General features: G+C 47.3%; 10 protein-coding genes across 10 annotated transcripts; 9 read left to right on the top strand and 1 right to left on the bottom strand.

Moving 5' to 3' along the window:
- Positions 1–194: 194 nt before the first annotated feature.
- On the top strand, positions 195–1,311 carry rrp36 (putative pre-rRNA processing protein; the record flags this gene model as incomplete). Its single annotated transcript, XM_057168650.1, has 2 exons — positions 195–338; positions 406–1,311. 2 exons carry the CDS (start codon positions 195–197, stop codon positions 1,309–1,311), a joined length of 1,050 nt encoding a protein of 349 aa, XP_057017356.1.
- A 720-nt stretch (positions 1,312–2,031) lies between these two features.
- Positions 2,032–3,510, bottom strand: N7466_009260 (uncharacterized protein; the record flags this gene model as incomplete). The annotated part of the gene is made up of 2 exons (XM_057168649.1): positions 2,032–3,229; positions 3,326–3,510. 2 exons carry the CDS (start codon positions 3,508–3,510, stop codon positions 2,032–2,034), a joined length of 1,383 nt encoding a protein of 460 aa, XP_057017355.1.
- A 2,608-nt stretch (positions 3,511–6,118) lies between these two features.
- On the top strand, positions 6,119–6,767 carry N7466_009259 (DNA-directed RNA polymerase core subunit RPC19; the record flags this gene model as incomplete). Its single annotated transcript, XM_057168648.1, has 4 exons — positions 6,119–6,214; positions 6,290–6,381; positions 6,490–6,566; positions 6,634–6,767. 4 exons carry the CDS (start codon positions 6,119–6,121, stop codon positions 6,765–6,767), a joined length of 399 nt encoding a protein of 132 aa, XP_057017354.1.
- A 538-nt stretch (positions 6,768–7,305) lies between these two features.
- Positions 7,306–7,595, top strand: N7466_009258 (uncharacterized protein; the record flags this gene model as incomplete). The annotated part of the gene is made up of 2 exons (XM_057168647.1): positions 7,306–7,495; positions 7,528–7,595. The coding sequence occupies 2 exons, from the start codon at positions 7,306–7,308 to the stop codon at positions 7,593–7,595; spliced, it is 258 nt and encodes an 85-aa protein (XP_057017353.1).
- Positions 7,596–9,080: 1,485 nt separating this feature from the next.
- N7466_009257 (glycoside hydrolase family 28 protein) lies at positions 9,081–10,395 on the top strand (the record flags this gene model as incomplete). Its single annotated transcript, XM_057168646.1, has 4 exons — positions 9,081–9,323; positions 9,390–9,812; positions 9,879–10,008; positions 10,067–10,395. 4 exons carry the CDS (start codon positions 9,081–9,083, stop codon positions 10,393–10,395), a joined length of 1,125 nt encoding a protein of 374 aa, XP_057017352.1.
- A 563-nt stretch (positions 10,396–10,958) lies between these two features.
- Positions 10,959–11,180, top strand: N7466_009256 (uncharacterized protein; the record flags this gene model as incomplete). Its single annotated transcript, XM_057168645.1, has 1 exon — positions 10,959–11,180. One exon carries the CDS (start codon positions 10,959–10,961, stop codon positions 11,178–11,180), a length of 222 nt encoding a protein of 73 aa, XP_057017351.1.
- An 852-nt stretch (positions 11,181–12,032) lies between these two features.
- Positions 12,033–13,260, top strand: N7466_009255 (putative extracellular cellulase CelA/allergen Asp F7-like; the record flags this gene model as incomplete). The annotated part of the gene is made up of 2 exons (XM_057168644.1): positions 12,033–12,782; positions 12,850–13,260. 2 exons carry the CDS (start codon positions 12,033–12,035, stop codon positions 13,258–13,260), a joined length of 1,161 nt encoding a protein of 386 aa, XP_057017350.1.
- A 986-nt stretch (positions 13,261–14,246) lies between these two features.
- Positions 14,247–15,467, top strand: N7466_009254 (glycoside hydrolase family 28 protein; the record flags this gene model as incomplete). Its single annotated transcript, XM_057168643.1, has 2 exons — positions 14,247–15,035; positions 15,102–15,467. The coding sequence occupies 2 exons, from the start codon at positions 14,247–14,249 to the stop codon at positions 15,465–15,467; spliced, it is 1,155 nt and encodes a 384-aa protein (XP_057017349.1).
- A 606-nt stretch (positions 15,468–16,073) lies between these two features.
- Positions 16,074–17,938, top strand: N7466_009253 (uncharacterized protein; the record flags this gene model as incomplete). The annotated part of the gene is made up of 4 exons (XM_057168642.1): positions 16,074–16,509; positions 16,569–16,751; positions 16,827–17,570; positions 17,643–17,938. 4 exons carry the CDS (start codon positions 16,074–16,076, stop codon positions 17,936–17,938), a joined length of 1,659 nt encoding a protein of 552 aa, XP_057017348.1.
- Positions 17,939–21,612: 3,674 nt separating this feature from the next.
- Positions 21,613–25,191, top strand: N7466_009252 (tetratricopeptide repeat protein; the record flags this gene model as incomplete). Its single annotated transcript, XM_057168641.1, has 3 exons — positions 21,613–21,653; positions 22,101–24,626; positions 24,705–25,191. The coding sequence occupies 3 exons, from the start codon at positions 21,613–21,615 to the stop codon at positions 25,189–25,191; spliced, it is 3,054 nt and encodes a 1,017-aa protein (XP_057017347.1).
- Positions 25,192–25,942: the final 751 nt, after the last annotated feature.

The following is a 25,942-nucleotide window of genomic DNA, read 5'->3' as shown; positions in this document are numbered from 1 at the left end:
AGCAGGCGATATAGAACGAGCCATTAATGACTTCTTCTAGAAATCGCGGAGCTGGATCGTTTGATCGATCGCGCAAAAAAATATCTAATCGGCCGTTATCGGGTTCACCGCCACACCGGCAGTACTTTTACTTTTTTTGCACCGCTTTCCATCGTCAGACAATTTGTACTGTCTCAGTCAGTTCAATCCATACCATGGCTATTTCAGATATGTTGAACCGCCGTGTGCGGGCAAGGCCAGATGTTGAGGAGGATGTGTATGCCTCAAGTTCTGCCGAAGAAGTCTCGCAGGACGAGGCCGGAGAGGAAGTTGATTCCGACGAAGATCAATCGCAAGAAGTATGTATACAACTTGCAAATCCTGCCGACCTTGTAAGCGCATGCACTAACTTTAATACCCGTATAGGATGATGGCTCGGACTCCAACAACGAAGACGATGAAGAGGAAGGCTCAGATGAGGATCTCGAGGGTGAAATCTCCGACGAAGATGACGACAAAGACGATTTCCAATCATCTCTCAGTAACATCTCATTTGGCGCGCTAGCCAAAGCTCAGGCCTCCATGGGTCCCAAAAAGCGCAAGGAAAAATCAGATGAAACCTCAACTGCCTCCCCGCTCGACGACATCCGGGCCAAGATCCGCGAAGCTCGCGAACAGAAACGAGAGGCCGAGGCTAAAGCGTCAGGATCCAAGGATAAAAAGGAAAAGGAAAAGGCTCGCACATCCAAGCACGCACCTATGGAGCAATCTTCCAAGCGCGCTGTCACCAGAAGGCGCACGGTTGTCGAGCCTCCAGCCTATGCTAAGGCTCGTGATCCGCGCTTCGACGCGGCTGTTATGGGCTACAGCGGTTCTGGGCGCTTCTCGGAAGGAACGAGCAAGGCCTACGCATTCTTGGATGAGTACCGAGCGGATGAGCTGAAGGATCTCAAGGAGCAGTTTGGCAGGTGTAAGAATCCGGCTCAGAAGGAGGCGCTGAAGGCGCAGATTCGGTCCGCGACTGATAGGCTCAAGGCCGATGAGAGTAAGAAGCGGGAGCGCGAGGTTATGGCTGAACATAAGCAGCGTGAAAAGCAGTTGATTCGGGAGGGCAAGAAGAGCACCCCGTATTTCTTGAAGCAATCAGACCTGAAGAAACAGGTTCTGGAAAAGAAGTACGAGTCGATGAAGTCCAAGGATCGGGCGAAGGCCATGGAGCGTCGGCGCAAGAAGATGGCTTCCAAGGAGCGCAAGGAGATGCCCTGGGAACGCCGTGGAACGGGGAGTAACGACGAGCCTCCGAGTTTTGGCAAGCGTCGGCGACTTGAGTAGATACCCAGGAATTTTTTGGTTTTTTTACGATTTTAAAATTATTAGGATGAATGGTGCGGTGTGGATGTTCAAATGTCCAAAATGTCCTCAAGATTACAGCATTAGATTCCAGCAATATGTATTAGGTCCAACCAGCATTATTCCGCTGAAGACAAAGTCTTGCATCACAAATCCCATTTCACAAATGCTAGATTCCAAACAAGGAAGAAGAAGGAGAAGAAGAAGAAGAAGAAGAAGAAGAAGAAGAAGAAAAAGATAGAACATCCAGAAAGAAAAGGTATATGGTAAAAACAACAACTCCGTCCCAAGAAAACGCCAATTCAAAATCAAATGCATGAGTCCCCAAGTGCAGGATTTTCCATGAGCCACAGGCTCACCACTAATCGTACCGTGGATATAAGAGATGGGAGGTATAAACATCAGTGTCATATATGTGAAGGGTGAAGAACCCAGACTCAATCACTCAAGACCAGCCAGAGAGTCGCATGAGAAATTTTGCCTTGAAAAGAGTCATCTGTAAGATTTTTTTTTCTTTTTGTTTATGGCATAAAACATGAGCGATGTTTCAGCCAAGACCACAGATTAAAGAGCAATAGGGATTATGCAAAAAGGGTGGGTCCTTTCTAGATCATCTTGACTGACTTCACAGAAGATCGAGTCAACTACGACCATATCAGACCAGGCCGGAATTTCTTTTTGCAATTACATCTGCAAAGTTGATCACGAATGGAACAGATCCCATGCCCGAGCACAAAGACCCAAGAACTCATCCTTCTTCTTCTGTGTTGTCTCGGGCGAGTCCCGGCCGGCGCCAAAGGGACCGGGGAAGGTAGTGGGAGGGAAAGTGGCACTGGGGGCTGGGTTGGTAGCCGGGTTAGGTCGATACTGAGAATCAGGACCATGTCCCAGCGGGGGGCTTCCATTATCATGCTCGTATTCGGAGCGAGGGCGACGGCGCGCAGTCGTATCCGCCATTTGCATTGGAGCGAGAGAAGTGGGTGCTGATTCTTCCCAGGCCATCGGCGCAGTTTTGGGAATGGTATGCATGGTCTGCGGGGATGGCGGTGTGGGCGGTTGGTGTCCTCCATAATGCACAATCCGGGGAAGCAGCTCTTCCCGTCCGCCTGATAGCTCCTGTACGGCTTCCTCGGCGGATCGGTATTCCCGTGGTCGACTGGGGGTCGTAGACATGGCAGGTAGACCCGGAGAAGGCATGGGAGCCAAGTTTGATTGCGAGGAGTTGCTGCTCGACGCATTCACGTATAGACCCTGGCGGCTGGGTTCGCGATCACGGCCGAGCGCATCGGATCCGAACACATCGGAGAGGGGAGGAAGACGGTTGTTGGTCTGGGGGGCCGGAATCTGATGCATATGCGATGAAGCGCCTAGTGTTGGACTCTGGTTGACGACGTGACGGGTCAAAGGCTGGGGTTGATAACGGCCGGTGAAAGTTTGGTGCAACGGGGCGGATTGGATGACCCGCTCGTTGGCAAACTGGGATGCGGATGGCGGGACGATGGAGAGGCCAGGCGGTGCTCGTCGCTTGGAGCCACTCCGGGGTGGCATGCCCATGAAACCCGTTTGTGACGAAGGCGCGTCATCCTTGCCAGGTTTCTGCATTCGCGCCTCGATTATTGATCGCTGCTGTTCGCGCACGGACAGGCTGCGCTGTAGTTGCTCCCTCATTACCGGATCATATGTCTGGAAGCCGGGCGACAGACAGGCGAGGCCGACATCCTGCATGGTAACACCATCGCGAGCGGTCATCGGACCTCCTGGTGGTCGGACGGTCAAGCCGCTAGAGGAGGGAAGACTTGTCGATAGATCCAGCTTGCGGGGACGGGGACGGCTTTGCATACGGGGAGAGGATGGAGGCTCCTTTTTGACGGTGATTTTGGGACCCGCGCTACCTTGCGATCTATCCAATCTGATTAGCCTTTTGCGCTGGGATATCCTTTTATCTATCTTCTCTTTCTTTCTCTTTCTTTCGCATCCAGTGTATCATAGTACTTACGGAGACGATGGGCCTTTGTTCTCTGGAGTGCCCCTGGGGCCATCTTGTGAACTTGCCATCCGGGATGGAGAGGAATTAACCGCAGGCGGAGGTGCCAAGGTCGGGCAATTCTTGGGGCTGGGATCGCGGGTGGTATGCGGCGAGGATAGCTGAGCCGCCGTCGCGGATGCAATTGCTGTCGACATGGTGACAAGTGTGGGAGATGGGTAGGTGATTTCTCCTTTCTGATGGATGTAGTCGGGGGATCCTCTCTTTGTTGCTTTTTTCTTGTAGTAGTAGCGTTCGTCCCAGCACGGGATCGGCGTCTAAGCACCCCGGAGGCTTAAGAGAGGAGCATCAATGAACTGATGAAGTGCGGGGTTCAAGTATTGTATCTGGCTCAGATCTCCAAGCGCAGGGTCATAGCAAGATCAATGTCCAAGTTGGAATGAACAAAGAACTCGGAAGGATTTAGGAGAACGGGTTGAGGGGGGAAGTGTTCGGCGGTTAGGCGGCAAGAGTGTGACAGATTGCAGGAAAAAAGAACGAAAGAAAAAAAAAAAGATCCAGAAGCAACAAGCGAAAGAAATGGAGCTTCGGATTTAAACTAATAGATAAAAAAGAGGCTTAAGGGGAAAAGAAAAAAGACGAAAGTGAATGTTCTGGGCCCCCAAGGGAGGAAAATAAAATAGTTCTAACACCAGCATTATTAAGAGGGGGAGGGGGGTTTGTACTTGGTACTTGAATTCACCATATCAACCAGTAAGATCAAGCAAGTCCCCAGTACCAGCAAGACGAGAGTTCATGGTGGAGAAGGGGCTTCCACTCTGGGGCCACCGAGCGTATCAGAATCTCTCGGCTGAGACACGACATGTTTCTGTTCTGATTTACTTCTTTTCTTGCTGCCTTCATCAATCGTGAAACATTTATTGATTTGGTATTTAACTAGACTCGCTTTGGTGCTAACTCGCCGGGAGAGAAATAAGGAAAACACGATGATTCTGTACTCTTATGCTCTATGACTCTGTATGAATTCTGGCCCCCAAAATCGTAACACTTTTTATTTTATTTTATTTGTCCCGATGAGCATCTTACTTCCCTGACCTCATCCTAGTAGACCACATCGTGGCACATATTCAAAGGTCAAACATGGCGCTTACATCGACAAGGAGTGTGGTTCATAATGTGACACTAGGGTTGGGGGCTGCATCTCGATTGTAGATGTACCTATAACCTAGCTCTTTTTCTTTTCTTTTTCTTTTCCTTTAGATGTCCGTCCTCGATATGATGATAAATTTGTGATAAGTATCTGATCAATCATTGATCTAGACATCATGGCCCCTCCCCGAGATGTGGATCGCTTCATGAACTCCGTATCACTAATGCACGGAAGCCTCTGCCGACCGTGAGGGAAAAAGAAAAGAAAAATGAAAAACCTGAATTTCCAGTGGACTATGACCGTTGATTGGTGCTCATCCACGTCAAACGGATTTAAGGAGTTTGAAAGAACACGAGTCTGGTGCACAGATCACCACGCCAGGAGGTCGAAAACTCTTCTTTTGGGTCCATTTCAGTCATGTGTCTTTCACTCTTTCACAGACTGCAGACTCGATACTCCGTACTCCGTACTTCGTACTTCAATTTATCTTTGACTGGATTATTCCTTTTCCAATCCAATCTGGTTTTTTTTTCATCTACTAGTTTGTTACTTAATTTCCAGGGAAATTATTTAGCCTTGTCAAGCCACTGCAGCCAGTCACTAGTTTCGATGGTTCGTTTCCTTTCATCTAATCGATTGGATCGGAGATGAGGAGTTTAATGAGCTTCCCCGCTATGTCCATCCTTTGTTAGCATCATGGTTCAAGAAATCTCGCCCGGTTCGGATCTTTTCCAGATGTGATGGATCTATTATTGATGGTAGGACCGAACTATGCTAAATTTGGCTTCGGGCATTTCTCCTTTTGGAAGGCGAGTTAAAAGCTCAGTCTCAAAGGCGACAGCCACTTCTGAATAGTAAATATGAGAGAGAGAGAGAGAACGATGAAGGTGGATTTGATAAATAAATTAAATAAATGAAATAAATGGAAACTCGATGAAACCAGCCACAGGGGTCACTCTAACCTAAATGGGATCTCATGCTTCAGATCCATGGGTCCAGCTTGGACTTGGTTTATGGATTACCTCAGCATTCTTAATAACCATTTTGATCATTTTGATCTCTTTGATCTCTTCCATCCGCGTATCCATCTTGACTATTCATCAAACTCATAGGCTTTTGCATTTCCTATCGAGATTAACATCCCACCCTCAATCTGTAATCAATCTGTAACTGTAGCTGTTGTGGGACAGGGGCTCAAACTACAAGTAACCTCACAAAACAGCTCTTGCACGACATGAGGAACTCTAATAATGAACGGCTTCTTTGTAGCTTCTATTCAGGATGACATGCAGGAAGACTCTGTCGTTGGAATAAACACCCGGAGAAACATCCAACGCTTTGTCATGATTCATGATTCATGAAGCCAAAAAATAGTCAAAGTTGTACACATGCATACCTAGAAAGGAAGGCGGTGAGCCCCTCTATCGATAACCCACTTTTTTTTTCTTGCGGGCAATTCGGAGCGTCAAAGTCCATGTCACTCTTTCCTTCTACGATTCTCCTTCCGCTTGCCATTATATCCTCCAGAGATTGTTCAGCTGAAAAGTCCGATAGCTTTTCAGTCAATTTACACCAATTGACCCACGAGTCCGAGCTCAAGGCCTCCGCGACCTAAAACGACAGCATCTACCAAATCCTCCACCTCCAATCCCACAATGCCTGGCTCTGTCCAAGATGCTCAAGACCAGCCCATGGTCGACGTCGAGCAGCAGCAAGATGACTTGATGCTGGATGAGCGCCGTATCGTGGTGGTACGTGATACCCGGCGGAGACATAGAGGAGTAGTCCTCTTCTACAATATCATCCGATCTAACTTGTCGCATTAGCTCCCCGGTTCCTCAGAGACAGCCGCATCATTCCAGTTCGAAGGAGAAGGCCACACTATGGGTAACGCACTGCGATACGCCATCATGAAGAAGTGAGTTATCTTGCTCGGACTCGGATTCGGACTTCCATAGATCATGCATTATAGATCACGGATTGGGTCTTGGATACTGGAATTGTATCACTGACTTAACCTCTCTAGCCCGGCTGTCGATTTCTGCGGTTACACTATTCCTCACCCCTCCGAAACGAAGATGCACTTGCGCATCCAGACTACCGGTAAGCGATGGTTTTTGGATACCACGGCAATATTCAGGGATCGTCTTAACTGACATGACTTTTCCAGACTCAACTACCGCTCTCGAGGCTCTTGAGAAGGGCTTCGGTGATTTGATGGATCTGTGTGATGTTGTTACTGAGAAGTTCACCGCTTCCCGTGACCAGTTCAACGAGGAGAACAGCAACAAGATGCAGTCCTGAGGACGTGGGCTGAGGCTTCTTTGCATTTGTGTCATATACATGGTACCACTGGCGTTCGGGTTGATTGGTTTTCAAAAGCTTTGTTGATAGTTAATTTCTTACCTATAGATTAATGGTAGAGAGTTACCTATGAAATGTCACCGTTGAGGAGAGGAATAAGAACAGCAAAAGTACACTTCAGGATATTGAATTCATTAATGTAGGTTGCAAGGTTATTCAGCAGATGTTGATAGCCTCGTCTAACTCTACGCCTCATGAACTGGAATGCCTCAAGTGCTGTATCTACTACTGCTCTGGTATGTAGGTAATAGCAAATCTCCCAAGGTTTCGGCAGGCTGCTTCCAAAAAGCCCAACTTTTTCAACGGCGCTTTTGATCTCTTCTCCTTCCGTCCCCCCCCAAATTTAATCTTCACAACTCATCCCCTTTCCCTACGCATGTGGTCTTGACCATAAGACAGCATAAATTTCATTATTTTGTGCCTATTTTTGAGCTTCGTCTCGCCAGCAGCCTTTCAGCCCGTGGGTATATATATGACCATGGGCGATTCTACACGACCAACAGAAGATGTATTCGGCCAGGCCCTTGAAGAGACTCACAAAACACGGTTTCTCTATGCCGGTATCCGGAACGACATTGGAAGATTCACCGACTGCCTCGATATGCCATACATACACCTGCAATCTTTGGTTAGTCAAATTCCACCTGTTGCCGCTGGTGGCCTTGCTAGTTTGAGAAATACAACCTCTTTCGCTTGCTAGGGAAAGCAATGAACATATTCGAAACGCAGTTCACTGTTGTCGTCAATGACTCATCACCTGATAACTAAGTAACTAGTTATTATGACTTTCTGAAGAAGCTACACTTGGAATTTTTGAGGGGCTAAGATCGATCAATAGGTTGCCCTTGCATCTAAAGACCCATATAACACCATTCTTGGTTGTGTTTGGAAAGCACCGACGAAGAAAAATATCCGGACAATAGAGAATATGACTTGGTGGACAGAAGGGGACTAAACCAAATGCACGCTAAAACTGGCTCGACAGGACTGAATAGGTGTTGCATCATGCCACATACATCTCGAGGTAAATGTATCCAAGGAGACCGTCGGGGCTACCAGGGGAAAATGAGACTTTGAATCCGAAAGAAAGCTACGCAATTCTTTATGGGGCAGTGTCAACCCATTCGCAGCCGAATATCCGAACTAAAAATATGGGTCGGGGTGGGCACTCAAAATGATGTTTCGATAATTTGTTGGAACGAGCATACGATACGTCTGCAGGCTGGATATTTCAAACATTGGAGCCACAACGAGCACACGTATATGTACTACACACACATTGATAGATCCAGTCGGCCTGATGTTGAGAACTGGGTAGTTCATAATCTTTTTTTTTTGCCCTTCATCTCTATGTCATGAATTTTATTCAACAGAAGCCCTGGAGATCCTTGGCACCTCCACCCCATAAAAGGATTTTGTTTGGATTCCCGGATTCCGTAAATCATTGGAAATATAGTATGCTCAACAGTCAAAACTTTCATTTCAGCAGCCAAGACCCCATCGGAGACTGCCTATCTAGGGCTAGCCTCCGGCATTACTGGGGCTGCGGGCGTTCCCAGGTGCCGGCCCAAGATCGCCCGGATAAATCCCGCCCAGACTCAACACATGTGAAGCTCATCTTTTGATCGCCATGATGAAGTTGGCCTCCATTGATCCAAAGCCCGGTGAAGCCAACAACAAAATCAGATTTAAGTGAATGAGGTCTTTAGCTACAGTCCAATCTTCTCAAAACCTGAACAATTCTTCAGAGTGCGATGAGCAGTTAGTTGGTCCACACTTCCTTATCAAGTCCCCACTTAGGACCCTACATGTCTTTCTCCGAAACCGCCATCTATTTAAACTAACAGCTGGGCTTGTGGACCAACGGTGCGTTCTAGAAAAGTTACCTGCCCTGAATGAATGATCCCGCCAATGACCGTGTTCTACCATGCCACTAGCTCTCTCCAAAGGCGCTTACCCATGACTTTATTGCGCCCCATGTGTGAAATGGAGTCCATAAATGCCGATATCATGCACAAAGCCGACCATGCTATTGGAGGGAATAGCTGTTGCCTGTATCCACCGTCTGGGCAGGGTCGTGCAATCTCCCATTTATATTAATTGGTCCCTGATCTAGTTCGTTGACTTGGAACCACCAACCCCTTGTGCAAGGTTGGGGTATAAAATGGCACCCTCGCCGTGTAGGTCTAAAGTGATATCAACCACATTCTTTTACATTCTTTTACTTTTGTTTCATTATTCATTCTTTACAACATGATTATCGGTCTTAAGCTTGGCTTGGCCGGTCTGCTTGGCGCTGCCGCCGTCCACGCCGCCCCGGCTCCCACTCGTGCATCTGAAATTGAGCAGCGCTCTTCCACTTGCACTTTCTCCGGCTCCAAGGGTGCCGCCTCTGCCATCAAGTCCAAGGCTTCTTGTTCGACCATCGTCCTCTCCTCCGTTGCTGTCCCGGCCGGAACTACCCTTGATCTTACTGGTCTGACAAAGGGAACGACTGTAAGAAGCCAAAGCCGACCTTTGGCAAAACTTGCACCTTGAATCGTTTATTAATTTTTCTTTCAGGTCATTTTCGAAGGTGAAACCACCTTCGGCTACAAGGAGTGGTCCGGTCCCCTGGTCTCGGTTTCCGGAACCGACATCACTGTCAAGGGAGCATCCGGAGCTGTCCTCAACGGCGATGGCTCCCGCTGGTGGGACGGAGAGGGAACCAACGGCGGCAAGACCAAGCCCAAGTTCTTCTATGCCCACAAGATGATCAGCTCTACGATCGAAGACATCTACATCAAGAACTCCCCTGTCCAGGTTTTCAGCATCAACGGTGCTAGCGATCTCACTCTGAGCGGTATCACTGTCAACAACGCCGACGGTGACGCAAACGGTGGCCACAACACCGATGCTTTCGACATTGGCGAGAGCACCGGTGTCTACATCACCAACCCCACCGTCCACAACCAGGACGATTGCTTGGCCGTCAACTCTGGCTCGGTAAGCACGATCTCGTGCAGATGGACTTTTGAGAAATTTGGACTGTACTAATACTGCGTCTCCTAGGACATCTCCTTCACTGGAGCTTCTTGCACCGGAGGACACGGAATCTCCATCGGATCTGTTGGTGGGCGCTCCGATAACACCGTCGATAACGTCACCATCGAGAACTGCAGCATCAAGGACTCCCAGAATGGTAGGTGGAAACCGCTACGCAAATCTGCACTATTCCCACTAACGTGTTGCTTTTAAAGGTGTTCGCATCAAGACCGTCTACGGAGCCACCGGTTCCGTCAAGGACGTCACTTACAAGGACATCACTCTTTCTGGAATTTCCAAGTACGGCATCGTTGTTGAGCAGGACTACAAGAACGGCAGCCCCACTGGTACTCCTACCAGTGGTGTCCCTATCACCGGCCTTACCGTGAGCAATGTCAAGGGTACTGTTGAGAGCAGCGCGACTGATATCTACGTTCTGTGCGCCTCTGGTGCTTGCTCTGACTGGACTTGGAGCGGCGTCAGCGTCTCCGGTGGAAAGAAGAGCAGCAAGTGCAAGAACGTTCCCAGCAGCGCTAGCTGCTAGGTCATGTTCCAAAGTTGTTCCTAGGTATCTGAGCCTCGGCAGGGAAAGAAGTGTAGGTATCAGTTAAAAGTTGTACTACAGTCTACCCAGTCACTGACTAAGCGGAACTCGATCAAAGTTAAATTGGAGTAATACTAGTACTTTGCACATGTGTGAAGACAAGGGTGCGCGTATGTAGAAAACAGAGAACTGTAATATGTAATAGCTCTCATATATTATCCCTGCTATTCAACGGATATGCGGTAAAATCAATGAAGGAAAAGCGAGCACTTGAGGTGAACCTCTAGGACCTCGGAAAAAAAAGTTGTGCATTGTGCATTGTGGAGTATGTGGGGTGTGGGGTCTGGTCGATTCGACTTTCCACTATTAAATTAGACTAATTGACATGTAAGCGGATGACGATCAATTGACAGTTTCCGAGTCACCGAGAATTCATGAGGTCAGAGACATAATATGGAGGACTTTCGCAGCCTAGAGTCTTCTTGTGCTGCAAGGTTTAAGCTGTATACCGGCGAGAATCAATTTTCTAGCTCACGGCTGCTCACCATTCCCACACTGTCAACATGTCTGTGCACGACAAGCTTAACAGCAAGTTTCCAGACACGGTTTTTAGCCCTCTTTGTCACCCAGATGAGCACCCAGCATTCAACTACAAGGGGTTTCATCCTGGGAACGTTCAACAACTTCCTATACATGCCGTGAACCAATTCCCGCTGGAACGATTGTTCCGCTACTCATCCCTATCTGGCCTGTGGGAATTGTATTTGAAGCCGGAGAGGGTATAATGCTTCGTTATTTCCGGTCATGATATGGCGCTTCCCGAGGTCGACATTTTGACACCAACTGAGCCGGTGGGTACAAACCGAGGAAGGCACGAAATTCATACTGGGGGAGACTCTGAGAGCTATTTATCTCTACCTTTCATCAACTATTAGTGATGAAATAAGCACTGATTGGCACTATGGTGGAATTGAGATTTTAACATCGGAACCATGCAAATGTCAAATTGTTGAACAGACCCTTGTCATGTCTTGGTTTATGGCGTAGTTGTTTACCCTTAATCTCATCAGAGCCCCAGTGGAAAATTTGCTTCAAGTTCATTCGTCACGATAGATAGCCTGGACCGTTGGCTTAATTGGTTTTAATTAAGCAGCGCCCGCTAAGCCCGATAAGGCACGGCGGACGCCTATTTTCGGCTTCTTCCGGGAATAAACCCTGACGCTAGTGGCCATAGGGTGGTTAAGTGTTTCATATGAATTCAATCTCATTTCTTTACTCCATAGTAGCTACAACACAGTGACCATGGTCCGATGGATAAGCCAGGTGCAGATGTGTAAATTTGGACATGTGCTTTTTAATTAACTGAGACCCGGTGAACCGGCCCTACATTATACTTGATTTTCCCACTGTCTTTTCTCTCTTGTTTACAATTTTTCTTCGTCCACAGGTCTGCGACACTGCCATTCTCTTACCAGTCTAGGATTTGAAATCCTGACGTCCATTCATTATCAATACTTTTTGGCATAGCTGCCACCACAATCATTTTACGCTTCCCGTTTTTCGCATCCCTCGATCTCACTGCCCAGGATTCATTTCACCCATACAAATTTATATACCTGATATCAACCGTCCCCAACATGAAATCCCAAAATCTCTTCTCGCTTACTGCGAGCATTTTTGGACTTGCTGCGACCATCTCCGCCAGCCCGTTGATGAAGCGCGATGATTCTTGCCCATCCGGATATACCTTGAGCGTGTACTATGAGACTGTGCTTATCACTGCTACCGCGACGTCTACCCCAGCACCTGAGATCCCTACCAGTGCCAGCATCACCAGCACTTATATTGAAACACCCACTTCCACATACAATGATGTGGTGTCGACTTCATCCATCCAGACTTCTTCTGTGGTGTCTGTCCCCGAGACTACTAGCCTTGAAAGCGCATTCCGTGTTGCTGCTGTTGCTACATCAACCTCGGATGCTCCTCAGAGCTTGAGTACTATCACCACCGTGGCAGCTGTGGAAGATATTGCAACCTCAACATCCTCTACAGTTCCTGCTACTACTGTGTTGTCCTCCTCGTCCTCATCCTCCTCCTCCTCATCTTCGTCTTCGTCTACTTCCTCTTCTACTTCATCGACCTCGACTTCGACTTCGACTGCACCTTCATCTTCGACTGTGTCTTCGTCTTCAGCCAGCGAGACTGCTGGAACCGCCACCTACTACGGCGGTAACCTCTCGGGTGGAACTTGCTCCTTTTCTGACTACACATTGCCCAGTAGTCTCTTTGGTACGGCACTGTCAATTGACCAATGGGACAATGCTGCCAACTGCGGTGCATGTGTTGCCGTCAAGGGCCCCAACGGCGAGACCATCAAAGCAATGGTAACTATATCATCTCCCAAACTCATCTAAGATTTTCTTCCAAGGCTAACACCTACCTCCTGAACAGATTGTCGACGAATGCCCAAGCTGCGAAGCAAACCACTTTGACCTTTTCGAGGATGCATTTGGCGAAATCGCGGATATCTCGGCCGGTATCATCGATATTGATTGGGAGTTTACTTCCTGCGACCTGGACGGTGCCCTGAAGCTGCGCAATAAATCTGGTTCTTCCGAATACTGGTTCTCTATGCAAGTCGTCAATGCCAATGAGCCCGTTACTGCACTCGAGGTTAGTACCGATGGAGGTAGTACTTGGACTAGTACTACCCGCCAATCCTACAACTACTTCGAGTATGCTTCGGGCTTTGATACGGATACCGTCGATGTGCGTGTGACAGGTAAAAGCGGAAACACGGTGATAGTGGAGGACGTCTCGTGTTCGACGACTTCGGAGATCACTGCCGACTCAAACCTATAAGCCATTCGAGTCGTTTTACGGCGGTTCAATGCCCATTATTACTGCGCGGTATATTGAAGTAATCGTTTCTTTCGGAAATTGGTGGACAAGAAGGGTGGTAATTAGAGTTAATTGGAATGAACTGCACTTCAGTGGGCGGAATATTCAGTTCCTGATTCAACCATAGTATTCGATGGTGTCAGTGCCCAAGGCGCAATATACGATGCGCACATCGATTAAAATTTCCAATTATTGTAGTTGCGGTGGGGAAGGGCGCCCCCTATACGATACTGTTCCGTTACCCCAAATTTCTATTAGTGCAGCCTGTGCAGGCATGGTCATTAATAATAGATTGGATTCTGTTATGTATTTCAATACCACACATTAGATACTAGTAGTTGTCATTGTTTTCTTGTGACGATGATCAACCCGCAATAGTTGAAATGCCGACCACTATTGCTGCCACGGGTGTGAATTTTCACCATTCAATGCGACGTCCAACATCCTGCCATCTGTTTCGGATGGGTCTTGACTCTTGATAGCAATGGATCGGTTGTTGATGAGCGACCATACAAATCTGACATGAACGAGAAAACAAGCTTTGTATACCCATGTTTGTGCATATTACTGCATACCCTCGAACCGAATTTCTAATGGTTGTTCTCCTGAGTTCAAAGTCAACTTTGATCGGTTGACGGAAAAACTCCGCATCTGGTAAAAATCCTCCAATCAGCGGAAAAGCTGGCCGTTATATCCTCCGTCGAACTCCACACGAGAATGCGGGGAATCACCGGGGAACATTTCAATACTAGAAAAGATTTTAGAAAAAGAGGTCCACTCTGGGCAATTTTAACGATTGACGGGAAATTTAATTTCCTCCCGCATTTAGAGTCCGGGGTAGCTTACCGTCGTACCTGGAATGGAGGGAAATAATTCGCTTAAATGGATGCGTCGCGTACCTTTTCAGGTCAATTGCTTGAAGAAAAGTTAAACCTTTACTCGCCATGATGGTCGGTCTTACTTCTCTTTTAATTTCTAGCTGCGTTTCTGGAGCGCTTGCCTCTCGCATCAGCCCTGGCTCGAATGGCCATACTTCAACAGCATCTACTGTCGAGCCCTGCATCTGCAAAGAATATAGCCAGATTGCAGCTGCTGTTGCGAACTGCACCGACATCGTTTTGTCCAACATTGCTGCCCCGAATGGATCTTCTATTGATTTATCTAGCCTCAAGGCGGGAACAACTGTGACATTCGAGGGACTCACTACATTCGGATGGGTCAATTCGTCGAGCTTTAACCCCATCACGATTGGCGGAGAAGGAATCACCATCACTGCGAAGGAAGGAGCTGTGATTGACGGCAACGGCCAGGCCTACTGGGATGGCCTGGGCTCTAATGGAGGATTACCCAAGCCGGATCATTTCATTGTTGTCGACAAAGTCACTGGCAACTCGGTGATCGAGAAGCTCTACATCCAGAACTGGCCTGTTCATCTGTTCGATATCACAGGATCCGAGAATGTGATCTTCCAAGATATGACTCTGAATAACGCGGCGGGTGATGCTCCCAATTCGCGTAGCGATGGCCTAGCAGCGGCGCATAATAGTGATGGCTTCGACGTCAGCTCATCTTACAACATCACCATTCGTCGCAACTTCGTTCACAACCAGGATGACTGTGTCGCCATTACCAGTGGAAATAATATGACCGTGTCGGATATGATTTGCGAAGGTTCCCATGGTCTCAGCATTGGATCCGTCGGTGGAAAGTCTGACAACAATGTGACTAATATCCACGTGAGTTGACCCTGAAAATACTCGTCTTTATTACAATCGAATTTTACTAACATAAGAAACTTACAGTACTCCAATTCTCTCCTCATTAACACCCAAGCTGGTCCCCGTATCAAGACCAACTACAATTACACCGGTTTCATCTCCAACATTACCTACGAAAACATTGTTCTCCAGAATATCACCCAATACGGTATCGACATTCAGCAAGACTATCTCAATGGAGGACCGACTGGCATTCCCAGTAATGGTGTCATAATTGAAAATGTCCTCATAAAGAACGTCAAGGGATATGTTGCGTCAGAGGCCCAACCTTACTATATTCTGTGTGGTGATGGTTCATGCTCGAACATTGTGTTCGAGGATGTCAAGGTTACAGGTGGCGAAGCTAGCAGTTGCAACTATAAAGTATCTGGATGCGCTATCTCGTCATAGATAGGGATCGTACCGTGTACTAACGATTGCAGACGGGATTTCTCGAGAGATAGCTTATTCTAGGGGTACTGGTCGGTTCGAATGTATGTTCAGCAGGAAGAACAACCACCCGCGTTCGCAGCCCTGGAGAGTCAGAGACAAGATTGCTAATCCTCTGGCAATACAAGTGCTTATGTACATAGAACTTACTACTAATTTCTAAATACTAGTTAGTTAACCAACCAACATCATTTCTGCTTAGTAAGCCCCAAGGTATTTCCTGTGTTACAGTTACACAGTTCTTTCATAAGCAATATTACGCATCTATATCATGTGTCTGCTCACGCTCACCATAAAGTTGCGGGAGCGGTGCCTTGCTATTCACCCTCGGAGTTCGGGACAAAATAAACCAACTGATAACCGATACACATTCTCAAGACCTACTAGTATGATATTTGGGCTTTAGCGATCATACTGACCCTCATTGGGACTAGTTCTTACATGTGCAAAAGTGGGGTTGCGGAATGTCACTTTCTCCAGAAAAGAGATTCGTGTTCATTAACTCAACCTTTGGAAGTTTTCAAAAGCGGCAACACAGCTGAAAAAGGTCAAACAAAATAAGTCAGCATGGGGATTCTCTCCCTGCAGATGAGTGATCTTCTTATGGGAGGTCCGGGAGATGCTCGGATCTTCACTTCCCTTGCCTTCCTGGGTCTCGCTTCTCATATGTTTTTTATTCGCCATCGGAACGTCGACCGCTTGGTAGGAATGGGCTTTATGCCGTACCTCTATGTCCAATTTGGCCTCTGGGTATTGTTGTCCATTCGCAACAACCCTCTCCAGGCATGGATATTTCTTTCGCTTGCCAATGCAGCTTTCTGTGCACCACTATTTGCTAGCATCTCTATCTATCGACTTTTTTTCCATCCATTGAAGTCTTTCCCTGGCCCTAGCATGGCCCGATTAACATCATGGTGGGGGGTTGGCAAGCTTGCGATGGGAAAGCAGAGGTACCAACTCCACGATGAGCTACACCGTAAATATGGAAAAATAGTACGGATAGGTAAGTGTATCCACCCGATGCTTTGAATCAGAAATCTGACTCAAAAATATTTTAATCAGCGCCCAATTACCTCTCTGTAAATAGCCAAGAAGGTGTGGCGATGATTTATGGTGCTGGTACCAAGTGCGAGAAGTCTAATACATTCTACGGTTTGCGGGATTCAAAAAGTCTGCAGCTTGAGACAGAATTCACGAAACATCGAGCCCGCAGACCCGCGTGGGACAAGGCCTTTAGCGCCAAAAGTATGTCGTATTTACACCATTAAAAAGCATTCCCTGATTGAAAATAGATATCTAGAAGCTGACTATCCCATTTAGGATGCGTGGAATATCTCCCTAAGCTATATCGCCTGACCGATTTAATGGTTGACTGTATCTCCAAAGCAAACGGGAAAGACGAGAGGGGCGTCCTAATCAATCACTGGCTGAAGTGTTTTGTTTTTGATATGGTGGGTGATCTGGGATACAGCAAATCCTATGGCTGTCTCGATTCTGGATTGATTCACCAAGGACTTCTGGAGGTGGAGAAATTCCTGGCAACAGGAGTGTTACTGGCGCCACTCCCATGGCTAGTGAGAATCATAACCAGTCTTCCCGGCTTGCCAGTCCCGATGGAGGGCCTTAGATCCTTCGCAGCATCTAGTCTGGCCGAGCGCAAAGCTGCCAAGATAGACACGCCGGACGTTCTGTCTTTCGTTTTCGGAGGAAAAAAGACCCTGACCCCCGAGGAAGAAATCGAGGATACCATGATGCTGCAGATTGCCGCCGGCGACACGACTCTCTCTGCCTTAACCTACAGCATGTATCGTCTTGCGATCAATCCAGACATTCAACTTGCACTTCGCAAGGAAATTGAGAGTCATGCAGATGTTGCCAACCTGGAATTTGGAGCTATCCAAGATCTTCCGTTATTGGAAAGCGTCATCAATGAGACTCTCCGAGTTCATCCCGCCGTGCCGTCCGGTTTGCCACGCTTCACTCCTCCAGAGGGTATCTACGTTGACGGCACATATATCCCTGGTAATACCACCGTCAGTTGTCCGACCTGGACTATTCAACATAGTAAGTATAGAAAATCGACAGTGATGATCTGCGTCCAAATATCCCAACAAATAATTAATGGTCGTGTACTAGGCCCTGAAAACTTCACCGACCCAAGCATTTGGAATCCATCCCGCTGGATCAACCCTTCAGAAACCCACAACTCGAAAGCTTTCATTCCATTTAGTGCAGGCCCATTCAACTGTGTGGGTAAGATTTTTGCTTACATGGAGATGAAGCAAGTCCTTGCAAGATTGGTAACTACCTTTGAATTCGAGCTTGGACCGGAGGAAGATGGAACCGGATTAATCAACGAAAGTCACGACCATACGGCCATGAGCTGTGGCCCCATGTGGTTGAAGATGAAGCCTATAGTGAGGAACGATTAGCTGTGTATGCGAAATTAAGATACGGGACGGGGAGATTTACCCTTGCTAGTTATATACCGCCAAGACATCGTCTATGCATACCCGAAAAGGGATGTGCTAGAGTTTCTATCTTAAAAGACTTAGGATATTAAACAATAATACACATGCATGAATTGACATGTGTATCTCTTCCAAGTAAATTTCCTAGTATAGCCTACTAAGGATTCAGGTATTAGGGTAGTGAGACGGCGGCAAAACATGGGTAAGACGGGGTGAGAAGGCGGTAAGGCTTTTGAAAACGGTGAGAGAAGCGGTCTAAAAATATTGCTGCCTAAGGCATAGTTAGGCAAATGCAGGCATCAATTCATCCCGATTAGGCTTAGTGCATCACATACATTACGGTGGACCGGACTGCCACTAATCTCAGGTTCTCTCATCTGCACAGTGGACCATATCCACCTTCCTAAAGGGGTATAGTCAAGTATGCAGGTCCTTTTGGCACTTGGTCGGACCCCTTCCTAAATAGGACTACTCAAGTGTCACGGTGACCCACCGCCAATTGTTGGACCGACCTTGAGACGAGACTAATATGGAATGATACAACAAATGTCGAGGTCATATTACAACCCCATAATGATGTATATGCAGAAGTGGTGGGGCCGAACCTTAAACCCTTCTCATTACGTAAGATATAAGGGATATCAAGGAAGGACTGTCACTAACTGTGAAGAGTTCCTTACAAGACGACGCGCAAACATACAATTATTTCAGTCTGATCAGGTCTTAACTCGACCTTCTATTGCCCACAGAATGGAATTGGAAATATGCGAGGGCCCCATAGTCAGGTTACAAGGATTGAAAGTCACTCGGACGCATATTGATAAATGATGCGTGGATGCCCCATAGTGCTATATCAAATGGCATGGATAGTTCCATATTCCTTAGCTTTGTGTCCGTCCTGTAAAGATCTAGTCAAATACTTTTGGCATAATTTGAAATTCACCATGATCTAAATGCTCATTCGTACTCCCCAAAAATGTGTTTCAGGCTCCGATATCTAAGCCGAAGAGTCCGCAAGTCCCAAAAATAGAGCATATGTGCCAGAAACGTAATCGGTACCGCGATAACGACGTACCACCACACAGCTAGCTCACCCTGTCCGAATATATGAAAGTTCATCCCAAATAGTGAGGCGGTAAAAGATAGCGGGATGAAATAAGTTGCTATCAGTGTCAGATTCTTCATCCGTTCTGACTGCTCGATGGCGCGTCGCGATTCTAGTATCATGGCGCGGTTCATCTCGGAGTTTCTGGCAGAATGCACTCGAGAAAGAAGACCCAAGCAACGCTCTAGAAGATCTTCATAATCCTGAAGTATTCCGACGGCAGAAAATGATGACACATATCGATGATGGTCGCAGTCTGCTGAGACCGTATTCCCCGATGGCGAACGACTGTTGCGCTCTCTTGGTGGAGAGCCTGTATTCCGAAGCAGAGAGAATGGGCTCTTCTCGCTTAGAAGTTGAATAGATCTGGTACAGTGACGTATTTGGGCCGCGTGCCGATCTAGAATGATTTCAAAATGTTGGAGGCTCTCGAAAGTCTCGCTTTGGAAATTATCCAGCGGTAGCGGCTCTGTTAATTTGTCCATCAGCTCACCAATTAGGTTCAGAAAAGCAACTTCAGAGAATGCTGCGTGAGCGAAAACAGGAATGAGTGCGTGGAGAGGATCAGATTGCGCCCGTCTGGAAATATTTAGTGCGGAGAGCAAAGAGCGATATTCTAAAGGGAGGGTGGATATTGATTGTGGTAGACCGGGATGTGTCGAGTAGGTTGGTATGAGGGATGGGCGAGAGGAAATATCTATGTCGCCCAGTTTTCTCCAGGTCATTTTAGGATGGTGTTGAATCACAGGCAGTGATGTCATGTTGCTGCTTGACTCCCGGTCTAAATCGTGATACCAAGGACCAACGAGTGACTTGTCAAGGTTGCGGCCAATATCCATGCAGAGCAATCCTATATGTGGATCAATACCTGTTAGGAAAATATACTAGGAACTGTACTTACCAGTCCAGCTATCGCCATTTTCTGCGATGCATATAGAGATTCGTTGCTCAATAACGGAGTATCGGTCGCTTAAAATAGAATATTGTCGTACAATCGAATCACCGCATCTAGCCGTACTTTGAAGGCTTTTCTTGTACTTGGACATTTGAGATCGTGTCAACCCTCGATGACTGACAGAATTATCGTATAGTTTGGCGGTAGAATAGGTCATTACATCTGTGAGTATCGTGCTCACGGGGATGTGGATAATATTGTTAGTCGTGTTCAAGAGTGATGGGGCATTGAAGCAGTTGCTGTGGACCGAGTTGTCGAAGAAATCGAGGTGACGACAGAAGAACTCAGGATCGATTCGATATCTACTCCCCAATTCCGCAACCCAGCCAGGAGATAGGAAGCCTTGTACAAACAACAAACTCCCTTTGCCTTTATGCGATAGTGACACCGCCAGGCCAGCGGTGTCATCTTCAGTGAGAATCCGGGTCTGGCCTAGTCCGGGGTCGTCGAGGTTGTGTAAGACAATGAGTTTATGCTTATCCCTGCCCCCACTATCTATGTCTTGCAAGGCTGTGTTTGGATTCGGACGTATGAGCCAATTGGCAAGTGTCCTATAATTACGGCCAGGAAAGCTGGATGTCAAGACAGATCGTTGAGAATGGGCGTAAATCGCTTGCTTGTACTCATGGGGAGTGACTACTACGTATTAGTTATGCTCGAAGTATCGTGACTGCTCTTTTGGTACATAGGTAACATACATTTCTTTTGGCTGCGGCGAGGTTTCAAATCAGGTGACAACCGGGGCTGTTCAACCGCGTGATCATTTTGACCGTCTGGTATTAGCTGGTCATTGTCAAGGTCGCTGTCAACCTCGCTTGTATATTGTCTTGGCAAAACTTTAGACATGGTAAAATTACTCTCTAAATCCTGGCGAAAGGAGATCCTTAAGAGAAAGACACTACCTAGGATTCCATGGCCTTCAACACTGCTACTGAGGCTGCTTATGCTGACATAATTGCAAGTACTTTGTGGCGCAGACCCTGATCAGGATTCAGGGATGCTATTGGCCATCGGGGTTGCATGTACAGATTGGATCAAGATAAAAAGGCCCAGACACGCCAAGCCTTTCTCCCAGCCGCAGGTCCCGGACCCATAGGATCCATAGAACTCGTAGGGCAAGAGTCGCAAGACTATATTACTAAAATGTTCATACTTTATTAGTCTTCTTCATCTGTTCCCCTCATCCATTGTTCGAGAACAGTGAAGTTCCTCACGTCTTCAAGGCGCTGAATCATCTACCGCCACGTCACAGTCACACTGTGCGTGAATGCGGGCTTCCTAATTAAGAAGTTACACGAGACCAACAGCCAATCTGGGGCCTTTGATCAACGCAAGGCTTAAAGCCAGGCATAATTGGGCGCTGCAAACAAAATAAATTCCTGATGTCTGTTAGGTCAGCTGACCTGCACCCATATCCTCTCACTAGATAGACTTAGACTTCTTCCTCTCTCCATACCACACGCTTCATATCATTCTGATACGTACGCTCTCTGTTTGCACGTTCGTAGAATTTCAATGCTGGAAATTTAACCTATGGGGCTGATAGGCTTCGTAGCCTATAGTGGCTCCGTCCAGATGAGGCGCTCAATCATCTACCGCCACGTCACTGTCACACTGTGCGTGAATGCGGGCTTCCCAATTAAGAAGTCACACGATACCAACAGCCAATCTGGGGCCTTTGATCAACGCAAGGCTTAAAGTCAGGCATAATTGGGCGCTGCAAACAAAACAAATTCCTGATTTCAATGCTGGAAATTTAACTCGTGGGGCTAATAGGCTTCGTAGCCTATAGTGGGTCCGGTCCAGATGAGGCGCTAGATCCTCGCAAGAGCGGAGCCCCACGGCTGATTTCTCTCATTAAACCTCCTCCCACACTCAGCTCAAGGCTATATCCGGTCCACTAGGCACTCTGCTGGGCCTAGGATTCAATTGACGGTCAAATGACACCCGAAACCGGATCTCTCAGAGTATTATTGGACGGACGGGACGGAGAGGCTGATGTTGAGTCAGGATTCAGCCACGTTCATAACTTGAGAGAAATGCACTGACTAGACGTTAATCAGTATTCTTCTGATTCCCGGCGTTGCGACTGCGAGACCCGATGACTGGGTCTTCTCTTCGTCACTGTGGTTGTCAAGCGTGCTCCCGGAAAACCTGAAGAGCGGACGTGTCCTAGCCTTCGACTACTCTATATCTCTGAATGAGAGTGAATCTCCCGTCCATAATTTTCTGGTGCAGGGCGATGCACTAGTTAATGCATTATTGAATTTCCGATCCCGCCTTCCGGGCGATACAAGACCGCTGTTCGGAATCTGCCACAGTCTTGGCGGTCTTATCCTGAAGCAGGCTCTCTGCATCGCTCATGAGCAACCATATCGCTATGGATCCATCCTCAGTTCAGTCGCAGGGATTATATTTTTGGGTACACCTCATAGAGGCATCACAGATGCAGATACTCTGACAAGATGGTCAACCATTTTTGCGAGCACCACTAACACCAAGAAGCCTATACACCCACCTGAACATCGAGTCGCGTCGGAAACGGCTATGTTGACCCAGCTGGCTGATCGTTTTGAAGAAATCCATATTCAAGCACCGGTTCTTAGTGTTGCCGAAAACAAAAAGACAAAAGTCAATAAGGGCATCTTGAAAAGCAAGAGTTTACTAGTAAGTGATGATCACCATCCACAGGTTAGGTTTCTCATCTCTTCTCAGTTGACCGATACACCACTGTGCACCACGAACTCTCCCATCGAGACAATTAAAGATTTTCCTCTCGAACATGCAGCCCTTTACCGGTTAGAGACTGCTGACGAGCCTAGCCGAAATACGTTTGAGAAATTTGTACAAGCAGCATTGAAGGACGCCGAGTGTGTTGTCTTAGCCAGATTGGAAGCATGTAAGGCCCCAGGTGCCCAAATAAAGCAAACAGGACAACAGGACGACAGACTAATTTTCTGGATAGTGGATTTCAAGCATGCCACCACTAGCACCTATTCACCAGTCCAGAGTGAATCAAATTCAATATCAGGTAAGCACCCCATGCAGAACGAAAAACAAAATGTATTCCTTCTCATCCAGAGTTCAATAGAGCCGCAAGGGTCACAAAATATTCCCGACTCTACTGGTCGAGCAGCAGCTGGATCTAGTGATCAAGGATTCGAGATGATACCGCAAATACAGGACGATGTTTCTAGGAAAACGGCAGTCAACCTGCCTTGTGTTATACTGGAGACCAACGATCCAAGCAGAGTTTTCTTTGGGCAACAGCAGATCCTGGACACGATCCAAAAAGCCTTGATACCCAAGGCCCAAAGTAAAGCATCTCACTTTGAATTGCGACAGTTCGCTCTTTGTGGACTCGGGGGAATGGGCAAAACAGAACTGGCAGCCGAATTTGCCTTGAGAAATACTGAAAACTTCGACGCAATTTTCTGGGTTCGCGCCGATGAACCCGCGAAAATGGATCAGTGTTTCGTAGACATTTCGGTCAAATTAGGTCTTGAAACGGCAGATGAAGCTACGAATCAAATTATTTCACGATCTCTGGTCAAAGGGTGGCTGGCAAATCCTGTCAAGGTGAATACTACAATCGCTGAAGACATCAGTTCTACAGCTTCGGGTGGTAATGATGCATCTTGGCTTCTCATTTTTGACAACGCCGATGACCCTAAGATACTCGGAGATTACTGGCCTGAGGGTCCGGGGAGTGTTCTAATAACCAGCCGCGACCCATTAGCAAAGCGACTCTTCTCTTCAAACTCTTCTGGTCTAGACTTGGCGCCATTGAGCGACATCGACGGCGCGGCGCTCCTACTGAAGCTTACCGAGTCCGACGAGAGCGCAGAGGAGGATGCGGAGAACCTTGCACGAGACATCTCCAGTGAGCTTGCCGGACTGCCTCTAGCTATCGCCCAAATGGCTGGAATCATTCGCCGGCAGGATCTTAGCCTAAGCGAGTTCCAGTCCATCTACGAAGAAGACAAACATCGGATAGATCTATATCACACAAAATATAACACCAGCACAAAGGCTTACCAGCATAGCATTGCTACCGTCTGGGCATTTGAGAAACTCTCAATGGAGGCGAAAGGACTCCTCAAAGTTATGTCTTTGCTGGATCCAGATGTCATACAAGAGAGCATTGTATTTGATGCCGCTGTCTTAATGTTTGCTCCATCGTCCTTTAACAGACCCAAATTCAATGAAGCTCGCGCCGAGTTGTCACAGTCGTCACTAATAAGGAGAGACAAGAAAAAGACCGAACTATCAGACCATCACATCTCAGTTCACCGCTTGGTCCAAGACGCAATAAAATCCAGTATGAGCAATGAAGAGACTGTCTCAATCTTCGAAATCCTAGTCAACTTGTTATGGCAAAATTGGCCCCCGGCAATGCCGGCACCGACAAAGCCATCATCTCTATTACAACATAAAGTGGCCGACACGCGATACTCAATGTCTCGGTACCCATTGTGTGTAGCCCTGTATCCCCATGTTCTGCGATTGAAGCAGATGTGGTCGCTAGGGTCCGGTTGCAGTGATAGCACCAAAATTCGATTTGCCGCACTGTTGACTGATGCAGCCTGGTGAGTTGAAAAAGCATTCCATCACCGAGTCCTAAAATTGCACATAGTTCACAGTTCTTATTCTAAAAATTACACAAGGTATCAATTCGAAAAAGGCAGATTGTGTGAGTTCGACGGCTTCTTCAACCTCTCACAAAGACTATGTGAGTCCCTTCCGGGCGACGATAGTGAAAGTGTCCTCGCCAGCATCCACTGTTCCCTTGGCCTAATATATACCGACACAAACCGACACCAGCTAGCAAAGATACACAAGGAAGCTTTTCTGGCGATGCAGCAGTCTCTTTGCAACAGTATCGGTAGTGATTTTGTGGACATGCGCCTTGGGACCGCTTATACTGAGATGGGACTCGCCCTTACTCAGGCTGGGCAACTAGACGAGGCCATCGACTCTTTCAAGCAGGAAATGAAAATCCGAAAGAAACTCGGCGTTACACATCTCCAATCCCGGGATGCCAATTATGCGATGGCGCTAATGCTCCGAGGAGACATAGAAGTCGCAGAAATAGTGCTGTTGGATTGTGTGAAACTCTGGGAGTCTAGAGGCAGCCCTGTGACACTAAGGTGAGCCAATAAATGAGTAATAGCAGTGCTTATGATGACTGAGCCAGAATATCGAACAATGCTAATACGTCTTTGGCAGAATTGCTCGACATTTCCAGGCTCTTGGAAATCTTCGCAACCTCCAAGGAAGATTCGACGAATCATACGATTACCATAAGAAAGCTTTGCATTTCTTTATAGAGTCAATGGGTATAAGATCATATCGGGCGGCGGACTTGCGACATAAGTGCGCTCTACATCTTATCAGGTTGGAACACTACGAAGAGGCTGTGTAAGTAATGGGAAAACTAGTACTGTACCTTTTCCACAGTTCATGTTAGCTGACGAATGTCGATAGTACTATGCTTAACGCTGCGTTGGAGTGCTGGACCCTCAATGCTGATCTGTTTCAACCTGAGCTAGCGCGTACTACTTGGGTGAAGGCAAAGCTGCTGCAACAACTTGGGAAGTCGCTTAAAGCCAACCTCGCCTTCAAGGTCGCGGCGAGTATAAGGGCAAAGATGGTTCCAAATGACCCGAGAGATGTGCGATCCCTCGTGGACGAAGATTTCGATTGCTTGCTGGATTATAGATCTAGGTAAGAAAGGTACATCCCAAGGTCGCTGCCTCGAGATAACTACAATGAAATTCATTCCATCAATAGCCAATGTCAATGTCTGAGAAAATGAAAGTCACAATGACGGAGGACGAGGGGGCTCTTGTGTTTGTTGAGAACCTTGGAAGCAAACGTGATTCTCTCAGTCTGACCATTTGAG

This window comes from Penicillium verhagenii (assembly GCF_028828195.1).
Source record: "Penicillium verhagenii strain IBT 33310 chromosome Unknown utg000009l_segment0_segment0, whole genome shotgun sequence".
In the NCBI taxonomy this organism is placed as follows: domain Eukaryota; kingdom Fungi; phylum Ascomycota; class Eurotiomycetes; order Eurotiales; family Aspergillaceae; genus Penicillium; species Penicillium verhagenii.
The sequence above is the reverse complement of the archived record's forward strand: the minus strand, read 5'-3'. Positions and strand labels throughout refer to the sequence as shown.